Genomic DNA, 12,792 nt, shown 5'->3' with positions numbered 1-12,792 from the left:
ATAGATGACGTCACATGCACTAACGAACCTCACTCCAAACCAGCCGGCTACATTCATGGCCCTACCCATGCCTGTAATTTATTCAAGGCCAGGAGAAGGAATATTGTGATGGAAAGGGGGAGACGGTGTTGCAGGGGCAGTGTTCTTGCATATTAGTGTGCTGCCCTCCCCTGCAGAGAGAAACTGTGTCATAATGCCGGACTCCTTTTATGATTCAAATCAAGGCTATTGTCTCTGTAAGCGACCGGCTCCGCTCTCTGCCACAGAACAACTAAGGCACTATACACCGGCTGCAGAAAATGGGTCCATTTCTATTGGCTGAGTGGTGCTGGCTGATAGAGCAGGACTGCAGCTTAGGATGTGGGATAACAGGAATGGCTGCACTCTCTACTATCATGTAAACACTTCTCACACCCTCTTATCTGCAACTCATTAACTGTAAACATACAAACAAACAAGAAGGCTTATACAGGACTGGACACATTCCAGTCAATTACCATAATGCAGAAGCTGCTTTTTCTTTAGCTAGTATTCCTCGTCTATTTTTTTTACAAATGCAACACTAATGTAAATATTGTTTTGAAGGGATAATCCATGTGTCAGTGTGTCAGCATGTCAAAGCTCTGCAGTACATTCCAAAAACAATTTCAGCTCACATGACTTACGATTAAATTGGTGAAAACCAGTCTACAAAATAAACAAAAACAACAAAATCAAAATGACTGAGTATATTGTGCATTATCCCCCCCAAGATTTTCCCAACCTTCAGAGAGCGGTTTGTATCATAACAGACCTCTCATCCTTCATGATTCACAGAATAAAAGCAAAAGTTCTCATGAAAACCAAAGATTTTACATATAGCCCACTTTTATAGCCCTTTCTTTCTTTATGTTTCTTTCACTTGTAGAACTGATTTTTCCAATTTGTGGAATTTGTAACAATTTGTAACACTCTAACCAATACATGTATTTTCCTAATGCCATTCTCTCAATTAAAGTAAAAATTGTACATAAAGTAAATTGAACAATTCCCCTTTGGTGTGTGTGTGTGTGTGTGTGTGTGTGTGTGTGTGTGTGTGTGTGGGGTGGGGGGGGGTCGGTGCGTAAAAGTCTCAAAGGAACTTAATGCTGGGAACGGACTATCTCGCGTAGGGGTGAGCGAGAGAAAGAGAGAGAGAGAGAGGGAGAGAGATAGAGAGAGGGAGAGAGAGAGAGAGAGAGAGAGAGAGAGAGAGGGGCGGAGTTCAGTAGACGCTGGGACAGATCGGGAAGAGAAACTTTTTCAAAAGTTTCAGGAGGTTAACCAAGAATCACAGCAGCCGTGGCCGAGCTGCGGAGGTATAACGGGATTGGAATTACGCTTTTCGGCTGACTATATGAAAAAATCCCCATCGATTTTGGAGCCTTTATTTTTATGTGAATTTAAAAAAAGGATGTATTTCTACTAAAAGAGCGACTTGAAACGCTGGAAACTTTCCCACCGAAATGGAAGGGAATATTCCATGGATTATTTTTTCATTTTTATTGTTTATGCACCACTGCGAAGGTAAGCCTTGTTAATTAATTTGATCAAACATTACACGGCTACTGCTGTGCTATATGTTCATATGTAAACTGGACATGTCTGGACAGCGCATCCTTTGTAAGGTTGCTAATAACTGCTATTGACTACATTCTGCCACAACGAGCAATATTATTTTTTCTTCACTTCTTCAATTGTTTTTAATCTTTATATTTACAAGTGATATGCTTACATAAGAATTTACAATAAGAATACACAAGAATTGTCTACAAACTTTTCCAAAGCTCTGCTGGCAGCGCAAAAGATAGGCGACTTGCAAAATGTAACGTAAACTACCAAAGACAAATAGCCTTCAATCATCTCACACTGGAGTTTCTGTGAATAAATCTCTGTCACACTGCTCCATGAAGAAAATTAAAACCTTCACTTGATGTTTGTTTAGAGTGTTTTATGTTCAAAAGAAAAGACAGCATCTTTCTGCATTGGTTGGCTCTCTTTTGTTGGAGACTGGCTGCTCCTTCAGCCTCTTCTCAATTTTGTTCTCCTGTTCCAATCTCAACCTAAAGTGTGGAAGCACAATTTTAAAAGTTGGTCTGAGGAGTTTAGCCTCATACAGTGATGTTATAATTGATATGTGTCCAAAATTGAATCCATTGTATGTGGAAGAAGGGGTTAACATGTTTGGGCTTAAACAGAGAGTGATGAGTCGGTGTAACCCCCTCCCTTTTGAACAAAGACCTTTAAACAACTGAATATTCTTCTCCCTGGGAGCCCTTGAACAATGACTCTAAAATATTGTGAATAAATCCACAAAGACAACTGTCTTGCAAGCAGAAACAATCTCGTTATGTGAGTATGTTGGCTATCTCTAACAAACTAGATTATGAGCAAATAACAAACATACCATGGTGAGTCTGCTTGATGCTACAAGTGGCAAAGGCCTGCCATCTGGACAGACATGCTTGAAATCAGTTGAAAGGTTCATCTCCTATTTTCTATTACCATAATTTTCTACAGAGAGTTCCAAAATTAGTAATCCTATAAGGAATATTTTTTTCTGGAATTTGCAGCTTGTTTCATTTAAGATTAAAGTGGATGGCTTCAAATAATGTCAGTTTTCTTGGTATCTAACTATTGTCTTAATTTCCCACAGGATTCCGTTGCACGGATAAATACAGACCTTGTGAAAATGGGGGGACATGCTTAGATTCACCATCTCGATGCATGTAAGTGTAAATATGTTCTAAGAGCTGTGTGCCAGAGTTTCCTTTCAGCGTTTGAAAGGCATTCAAACAAAACATGTCGACAGTGTGTGTTAATGGAATTACACTGGCAGTTGTTTTTCTGTTGTTTCTTCTAAAGTTCAGAGGATAAATTATTTCACAGGTTGATACTTAGTCTGAAACAATCAAGGTGCTATACCCTCTTTATTTTTTAATGTTTATATCCCGTTGGCTGTTCATTTACACAATCACAGCAAAATGGTGAAAGACAGGAGAAATTGATCTGGGCCAGTGTAGATGATAATCAACGAGCCTCAACATGTTTGGCTGCATGCCACATCATCTCTTGCACCTGTTACAAAAGCTTTGTCAGACATAAATCACAGCGTTATGTTAGACATGGCATGGGAAAATATTTTCTCCCATTTTTTCAGTTTTCACATTACTTTTTCTCCAAAAGTCCTAGCTTTGTATTTTACTTTTACTGAGAAGGAGGATTAATGTTAAGGCTTTGAAAACACTTTTTTGAGGAATTGTCTTCATTTCCTGCATTTTTCAGGCTTCCTGGGCATTTTTCAGGCTTCACATCTTCTGACAGTGATAAGGCCTTTGTTTTTCAAATTTTGGCGGGGGGTTGTGTGGGCTCCCATTACAATGGTCAACTTAAATAGGCTACAGTGTCTTGCCCCGGGGTCATTCATCCTTTTAAAACCCCTTTAGCTAGGGAAACATGCCTGAGTGTTAAGATAGAGGAGGAGATACAGTCCTTGGTCGAACAAAAAGTTCTTGGAGCCAGCTGCTTCCCTCCAACACTGGGAATTTATTATTTTATTGGAGTTGTTTGCAGTTTACAATGCTGCACGGGTCAAAGTTGGGCCAACATCATGGATTACCTTCCACTAGCAATGCTATGTGCATGTCATTTTTTAAACATAAAAGTAAATTCATTGTCTCCAAAGTGATAATTCTGCAAATAGTAGCCAATACCATTAAACATTAGCAAATGTGTAACTCAGCTGCATGCTGGACAGGTAACCACCACCCACATTTTTTCAATCATTAGCTGGATGCATGATGGGTTAGTGTTGGGAAGTTAGTAAATGTATAATGTATAATCTTTTTCAGCGTATCTTAAAAATTTCTGAGCAAATCATTTATTTCCAACCCCACACAGAATATGCACTTGCCTGCTCGTTGTAAAAATCGACACAACACTCTCAATACTCAGCCTAGTGTGTACCTTCATCTGAAGATCTGTTGTCATTACATTAAAGGGGATGTTGTAGGCTACTCAGAGACTCCATTAATGTGCCCTGTTGCTTCAGTGTGTTTTGTTGTGTACATGTATGTGTACATATGTTAGTGGTGTAGGGCTTCGGCACATGTTCGCCCCTGGTTGGTTCAGAGCCAAGAAAAAGAAGCAGTTAAAAGTGCAAAAGAAAGGAGTGCTAACGGAAAGGGGACATCAAATATACCACACCATGTAGAACGAGTCCCTTAGCAGGGCAGAGCAGTGAAGCGGAGCGTGGCCACATGAGAGTGGTCAGATCAGTCGTAGACAGAGGTGAGTGGTGGAGCCACCCCACCCCTTCTCCCGGGAGCCTACAGAAACAGGAGATCCAAAACAGCAGAAAAGATCCTTTCTTCTACCAGATACCTGCCTGTAACCCGGCACCATACGAACTGGGCGTAGGGAGGTAGAGAAGAAAGGCCACAGCAATGTGAGGCAAATAGAGAGTCGAGAGACAGAAACAAAATGCAGACACAGATACACGTTTTGGCATTTGAAAGGAATTTGGAGAACCAGGAGAAAACAACCTTGCTTGAAATGTCCGCTGTTCCACAGAAATACACACATTGTTGTGTACAGAGAGTGTTCCTCTATTCCTGCTTATCCAACCACAGTGTTATTTTATTTTCTCTTCTAGCAAGGACCTTCTCAGGTGACATTAATACTGTGGCAGCTACCATTGTTACTGTCCCAAATACTGATATATCCTCTAACATGTTGGCAAACACAGTTATGATACTATACTCTATGACATGCAAGAAACCTTTCTTTGGTAAACTTTTCAGCTGAACAAACTTTGTATCAACATTTTACTGGTTTCTGTAAATTCAAAAACAGTTAATTCTTTATATTTAATTAACATTTTCATTCTCACCTGTTCTCATCACCTTGTTACCAGCCTAAACTGCAATAGATAAATGCTGCAACAGTTAGTCAGCCGTTAATGAATCACCATATGATTACAAACATAGTTAGACATACTATGCACTGTGCATAGGGTTGTTGTTGTTCCTGAACTGAACATAATATAGATATGCATGCACAAATGTAACGACCACTGTATCCTCATCAGAGTCTGAGATGATTTTAAGAAATGTGTAACTGCAGTCGCAAACCATGGGCTTGTGTGGAAAGGGGAAATACCTCAAATAGGCATACTGAAAGTGTCATACATTTTTCTTTTGGGGATTGTCAGTAAGAGGAGTTTGATAAGGATAAATGCTCTGGCGGAAGTTCGCTCTTACCAACATAAACTTTGGGTGTAAAACAAATTCAAAATAATGTTGCACTGTGGCCCAGAGTTTTGAACTTGACACTGAAGGTTGATAGTGTCACAGGGAGTGTGGTTTTTTAGGTGTGCAGTCATGATGTCTTGTCCCTCAGCTTCACCCTGTTAGAGAGGGCCACGTCGCTGGAGGACGGATAATTAGGCAGATTGAGAGGATGTCATTCAGAGGGGATCCAGCTGGAGGGATTGGGGGTAGGGAATTGGTATATGGAGGCTGGGAAGGAGAAGGGGAGGGCAAGGGGGGCTGCGTAGAGGACAGCTGGTGGATGTTGTGATGGTAATCCAGTGAAGTCAGATCTTGACAAAGGGGAAGCATAGGGCCAGGTGCTGCCATTGAGCAGTCAGCCGCCCCCATACTGTGAGAGACAAGCTTGTGGAGGAATGAAGCCGGTAGCTCACAGTCCCTCTAGCACATGTTGCCTCTCTCACACTGCAGCGTCAAACAGGTCCACTCTTTTTTTTTATATGCATGTTGTCTCAGCCCTAGGAGCTCATCCTCAGCCTCTGTCTCTTAACACAGTGGCAAAATCTCAGATTATGGTCAATTCCCCTTCCTCTCATATCCTCTAAACTGAATGGAAATAAAATCACAGCTTCTCTGTGGATGGATCCAGTGGTTCCCTTTATAATATAAATATGTTGCCCTGGACCTCAGTAGCAGAGTTAGCACATAAATTGTGAGTGTTTTGTCATGTCCCTGTATCAACTCCCAGTCTCCTCAAGCATGAAAAAAGAGAGTTTGATGGGAAGCAGACAGTCCATAAAGTGTGGAGCAGCACGCTTTCTTTTAAAATCTTCATATTTTTAGACTCTATCCCATTTTTAGAAAATAGAAAAAACTGTAGCTGTGTTTAAGTCACATTTTCTTTATCTTCTTTTATTATGAAGATTACATTTGTCTGAACCAACCTTTCAAAGTGGGAAATGTAGCACCTGCAAGCTAAATTGTCAAAAACAGTTGAAAACTGCATTGTCAAGGAAAACACTTCACAATGAAGTGGAAATATGCCAATGCACATATTTACTGACAGACCGTAGCGAAGAGACAGATTATATTGTTGGCTTAGTTCAGAGCACCTCAGGGCTAGTGTTTTCTTTGGCATCTTTACGGTGGATTAGAAAGGAATGCTTAGTAAGATTCCTCCTGTCCCTCTGGTGCGTTCAGGTTATTGTCCGTACCTCCCATCCATTCACCCTGGTAGCCCCCTCAGGAATGCCTTTAACAATACTGTCAGCCTTGTCTCATTGAAAAGGGGATGTTTGGAACAACTTGTTTGATTTGCAATTAGTTACTTTGCAATTTTGTGAGGCCACATAACCCTTGTCACTCATGATGTTCTGACAGGAAGATTGAGCCATTGTCATTATAAAAGAAAGTAAGTGAACTTTTACAGTCCCAGTGTGGTTAAAACCGACCTAATAGAAGAAAGGTGGATTAACCAATATTAAATGAATTCCGTCACCATCATTGGGAAGAAGGTTTGGATTTGTTGTCCCTTCTTCTTTATGGGTTATGAGTGGTGACTGGGAGCTGTGGTTCCCAGGCTCCATCACAGGAAGTGGTGCCTTCTGACCTCCTTGCTACGCACATCCTGACTTATCAGAATGGCTTAAGGAGCTTACTGAGTGTGCCGGTGCCTCCATGCTCCTCAACTTTCCCATCTTTTGGCTCATTTTGTTTCACTCAGCCTTTACACTACATGACTGCAGTTGTTTCATCATTTTTTTATTTGAACTTTCATACTTACAAATGAAAAATTGGGTTCATACTCTGATGTCACAATTCAACAAAACTAAAATAGTGATTTTATATTTATATTCCATTTGAGTTTAATGTATTAATGAACTAAATTTGTGTGCTAAACAGACTTGTAAAGCACTTTTTTCGTTTTCTGACTACTTTAGGCACTTTTTACACTACAGATGTCATTCACCCATTCACACCACAATCACACTGATGGCACACATGCTTCTATGTTTAGCAACCAATCGCCTTACAGTACTATTCCAATTTCATCAATTCACATCACATGTCACCTGCAAAGCAGCAGGATCAGTTTGTAATATGGTGTCCTCTTGCCCACTTGCTGAGCAATTGAACCAGCCACAGTCTTGTTTAAACATATCTATAAAGTCTCATCCCCTGAATGTTGTTCTTACGCATACGACGATGACTTCTGAAGAAGGCCTGATTGGAATAACTGAGGTCTGCCAGCAAAATTTCCCTCGTCTCTCCCTCCCCTTTGGAAGAGGAAGGGATGGGTCCATAATTAAATGATTCAGGAAAAGACATTGACTTTTCCATGAGGTGCACTTGAAATCTTGCCCAGGCAGCACTTGGCCAATGTTTAATTATCCTTGTTTCATTTATCTTGTGTTTCGGGGTCTTAAATACTTAGCCACATGGAAACAAAACTAGAATGTGAAGCTATAATTTATAAAGTATTGTGTTATACTTTCGCTAAGTGTTTCATCAAGTGGGACTGACACTCACCCTTCTTTAACATTTTACTTTTACTCTCCATTGTGGCTGTGGACGGCAATTAAGATAATGGAGTCTCCTGCCATCACTTAAAACCTTTGCCAGTGCTCCTTAAACAAGTTGCATTCTTTCAGGACTGTTAGCATGCAAAAGTCTGCAGTCTAAGCCAATCTCTGAAACTGTTTCTGTTAATTTCAAGTTTTTCTTCAGATGCTGTTATGTCGTGTTGTCAACTGAGAAATTAAAAGCAACGCAGGCCATTTGAAGAGTCTAAAATATATATTTTTTTAACATCAAGGCAAACTGAAGACAATACAAGAGCAAAGCTGTTTTATTTAATCTTTCATGCTACGTTGGGTATGGGGTCGTTTAAATTTCAGTTTCAAAGTTAAAGGGAATCTGTTTCAGTTTAGGTGGTTGGGTGGGGTTTATGTGGTGAAGTTCAGTGGAGAATGCTTTGACAGCCCTCGTCCCTGGGATTCATGCAATGTGGTTATGGGCAAATGTGTTGCTATTTAAAAAATGAAGAGCAGTATTCTGCCAGATTTCTGTTGAGAATTGAGGCAAAATTGGTTTGTTGGTTTGATGGTTCTTTTCATAATAACTGAGTCATTGTTTCTCTTGGTGCAGAAGCACTGAGCATTTCTCACTGGATTTTTGATTTATGTTCTTTTATATGTAAATCTTTGTATTTTATATAAGATGATCTAATGCTGTTTTCCCTCCAGAGGAAGTTAAATGTTCTGTTCTTCACGTGTTTAATATTCATGCTCCAGGGGTGCTCCTAAAAAAACCCACTTGTAGATTTTTCAACACCTCATCGATTTTCTAAGTAGCCTACATGAAAAATGGATTTTTAAACTATAAGACATAACCTTACTTAATTACCATACTGAACTGGTCAAATTGCTCATTTCTACCTGCATATGTAGGCAATCAGTCCTCTGAAGACCTCCAACTGTCCTTATGAAACCCTGTCTCCCAACACCCCCTTTTTCCCAGTCTAGCTCTCCCTCACCATGGGTTACTGTTGCCAGGCTACAGCCTAGGCCTGTTCGTCCGTGTAAGCCCAGGCCTGAAAGACTAGCTGTTTGGGTCACTGCTCCCCCCCAACACTTCATACAAAGGAGTTCTGACTACTTTAGCTCTTTTATTTGGGCCACAAAACGCTCCCCAACCCCCAATCTGGCTCTTTGCTGAGAAAGGGAGAGCCAAGCTGAGGAGAGCAGAGCAGAGGAGGCTGTTGGAAGGAGGGGGATGTGGATGGGCTCTGGTTGGCAGTATGGTGTCAGTATGGACTCACATAAAGGGGTAGAGCTGATTCCTGCTTGCTTTTGGAAGGAGGGGTTTGGGGGAAGAGGCAGTGCTGTAAGAGGTTTCCCACAGACCAATAATTTTTTTTTCTCATAACCCCAGGTTCAAAAGATTTTTAAAATCTTCCATTTGCTCTTGTCATGCAACACAGCACTTGAAATCTTGCTCTGAGTAAAATGATGTTAGTCCTTTTATTGTTGCTCTTCCCCACCATTAGCCTCAGGAAATACCCTCTATGATTGGAGTACCCTTTCTTGTGTTTCTTTGTGGAGCATGACTGTGTGTATGAACCGTGTCAGAGATTACAGCCTCTTTGTTCACAGGTGAGCCACCCTTTGACCTCTGGCAGAGTAGCTCCTATTGTTTAGGAAAGGATGAGCTCAGGTTACCCTGCATCAGTGACCCAGAAAGCAGGAAAACTGGAATTGTGTTACAGGTGACAAAAGTCAGTCAGTTAAATCAAATAGTTTTAGTCAGAACACTTCCATACCTGTTGCTGCAAAAAGGAGAAATCACAAAACACTGCTGGAATGTCATATCTGAGTTATTTGCACTCTTCTCCATATAAATGTCAATTTTTGTCTTTTTCTGGCATCTTCTATAATTTCTCTCTGGATCTTGTCTTTCATGCATTCACAATATTATCCCTCCTCAGAGGCTGGCACTGATTGTAAGTTTCTTTTTACATGTGTTTGGCTTGTAGTGATTGTTGCATGACTGCTGTGTTTCAGTGGTGCCATTGTGTAATGATTTCTAAAGTTAAATGAATTATAAGTGCATGTGTTTGTGAAGTATGGCCACATTTCTTGAGTGCTGTGAAATGGCTTCAGTGTGTGACTGCATGTGTTGGTTACTGGGATTGTCTCATGAGAGAAACAACACAGTTGTTTTGGCTTAAAGTCTGGCAGGAAAATGGTTGCCTACATCTAGAGGTGCACTGACAGATGTGGACAGATGCATGGTGCAGAGGATGCAGCTGGCAGAAGTCCTCATATGTGTTGACACAAAGAGATTACCCTCTTTTGCCATCCCTCTGCTGCACTCAAAGACCTCCTCCTCATCTGCTGCACTCTCTTCCTCAGAGGTCAAAAGTCAGTATTCACTAAATATGACTCAGGGGCCCGTTGCACAACAGCAGACTGCACCTGCCCTTCACATCCTTTACTAAAAAGGCTGGGCCCAGTCAAGGCACAGTTCCTATCATGCTTTTCCCAGAGGCGGCGGAATTCACAAGGTTGTAAAGAGCCTGATAAGGAGACTCGTAAGGTTCATAAAGACAAATATGCATGTTTCCAACAGTCTCTTTTCACTGATAGCACTCAACTTTTGTGTAATGTGGGAGTCACATTTTGGCAATGAGACAAAAGAATGTGTGTTTTGCCTGCTCAATTTAGTGTGCATTTAAAGGGAAGGACAAATCATTTATCAGGCATACCAGCGTCATATCACTCACAAATAAGCACAAACACATTTACACTAGCAAACACTGAAAAAATAAATTGCAGTTTGATCTCATTCTTTCCAACATTATCAACACTCTTCGTGTTTTAGTCCCTTAAGTGCAAGAAAAAAACATGCATTTGGACACACACTACTTTGTGGAACTAATTATGCAGGAAGTTGGAATTGTAGTCAGAAAACAGTATGTTTAGACTGTTGTCCTTATGCTTTCAACACCTAGCAAATCCCCACAGTATAGAGTTGCTCAAGGTTTTGACTGCCAGCCTTTGTGGTGATTTCAGCTCAATACGCAACTTTTTTCTCTGTCCTTCCAAAGCTTCTCTGTGTGCCACATAGTGTTCAATTTTTTAGTGGCACCCGAGATTCCAGACATAGTTAATTTGCCTCTAAATAAACCCAGCCAAGCCATGACAAATAGCCATGGGGACCAAGGGTGGGGGTTGGGGACAGATGATTGGGTGAGTGTTTGGCTTGCTTGTTCATCTATGAGGTTGCTAGGGCAACAAGGAACGCACTAATGTGTGAACATACTGTTTTCAGAGCAAGGGACGAGGGATTACAGGAAATATGACATGACATTCTTTATGGACCAGACCACTGTCTTTTCCTTTTGGTCCCACTCTCAACAATTCTACCTTCGGGTGACATTCTCTCCTGCAGAGCAGCCCCACCCCACGCCCTGCAGCCTGAGTAACATTATCATCACAATTAGACGGGGGACCTCTGACATCTGACCTTTCAGGGCTTGGGAGGGGGGTTAAGCTTGCGTTCGTGGGGGGAAGTGTCGTTGGAAGAAGAGTAGCTTCAAAAACTGTGAAAACTCTTTTAACAACTAGTTCCACTGCTGATTTATCAACTCTCAGATTCACTATAAAATTGAAACATGGGCTTTTTAACTTTAAAAACTTTACAAGCTGGGAAATGTCTAGGGGTCCAATAAATTATGTTGTTTGTCTTATTTGTGATACCTTTGGTTTAGGTATTGGCCATTACCAGTGTTTTAACTGCTAAGCTGTACCCCTTATTGCATGAAAAAGAGTGAATTATTCTTCCAAATGTATGTGAAATGAGGCTCAACTTCAAACTGTCTTTCCTAACTTTGTTTAATAACTTGCCCTGGGGTTCCTCTCCATGAGAAAGAAAGTGCCCAAGGGCAGGCCAAACCTCGTCATCGCTGCCTTGTCATCAGCATCAAACAGCCTGTTTGAAGAGGGGGGCTTGTATCCAGTCAAGGGCTCCACTGTGGGTGTAGAGTTACAGCTCACAGTGGACCCCTTCGTAAGTGAAAACCTTGTCTAAGCTCTCATAGGACATCTCCACAGGGAAATATGTAGCCCTGTTTATCTGTTTATTGCAACTTTTTCTTGGAGCAAGTTAGGTCCATCTGACACAAAATCTTCCCAGTGTAGAAAGGTGTACATTATATATATATATATGTTCTCACACACGACAGCACAAGTAAAATATGAGCCATTATATGACCTGTGTTGGCAGCTGTGTTGATCAATTTAAAAACTGTTCTGTCAGAACAAGTGAAACTGAACACAGAAAAACTTGGCTAAAAAACATTCTGCATATGCAAGCTGTTAGTGTTTCATCAAGTTAATGAGCTTTTCTTTTAGTATACATACTGGGAGAAGGATGTGTTCTTTCATTCCAACACCAGAGCTGCTTCTTCCATTTGCTTCATGTTTGCTGTGTGTAGTCCTCATTTTTCTCATGACTGTATTTATGGCAGTTGTTAATTTTCCAGACTGCTGTTTCTGGGTGTGTTCCTTTAAATATGAGAACAGAATAAGAGTTGAAGTGGGGAAAAGTGTAACGGTCAAAGAATGTAATCTGACATGGATAAAAGTTTGGCTTTCCATCTGGAAATTACAGAGTATGTGCTTTATGAAACCAATAAGAAAAAGAGAGATGGTGTCCTTACATCTTCACATCTTAGAGCTATCTTGTTTGTGTGTTAGTGTCTTATTCCATGAACAGCGCAAAACATGATTAGACTTTATGGGGTAAGCTGTGTTAGTACAGATTCAGTTAAGGGCATAAAATCATTACTCAAGCCAAAGAATGAGTCAGACGGAAGGCCTTGCCAAGGTGTCATTGTGCCCTGATTGTAAACTCCAAAACATGAGGAAAATAGGGCTGCATTGGACTTTGATTGTTACAGCTCGGTCTTAGTTGCCTGGCTTGTCAGTTTTTGACCTATTTG

At 40.9% G+C, this 12,792-nt stretch overlaps 1 protein-coding gene across 1 annotated transcript in view; it reads left to right on the top strand.

The window, feature by feature from the left end:
- The first annotated feature begins 1,287 nt into the window (after nucleotides 1-1,287).
- notch3 (notch receptor 3) overlaps nucleotides 1,288-12,792 on the top strand; it is a 28,213-nt gene continuing 16,708 nt past the window's right edge. The window contains exons 1-2 of the mRNA XM_065964493.1: nucleotides 1,288-1,545; nucleotides 2,675-2,747. Of these exons, the coding sequence (XP_065820565.1) occupies nucleotides 1,485-1,545; nucleotides 2,675-2,747 (134 nt within the window). The 5' untranslated portion in view covers nucleotides 1,288-1,484. The remainder of the gene's footprint in view (nucleotides 1,546-2,674; nucleotides 2,748-12,792) is intronic.

The sequence above is a fragment of the Labrus bergylta genome, chromosome 16 (genome assembly GCF_963930695.1).
Source record: "Labrus bergylta chromosome 16, fLabBer1.1, whole genome shotgun sequence".
Taxonomy (NCBI): Eukaryota; Metazoa; Chordata; class Actinopteri; order Labriformes; family Labridae; genus Labrus; species Labrus bergylta.
This window is presented reverse-complemented; position numbering and strand designations above follow the sequence as displayed.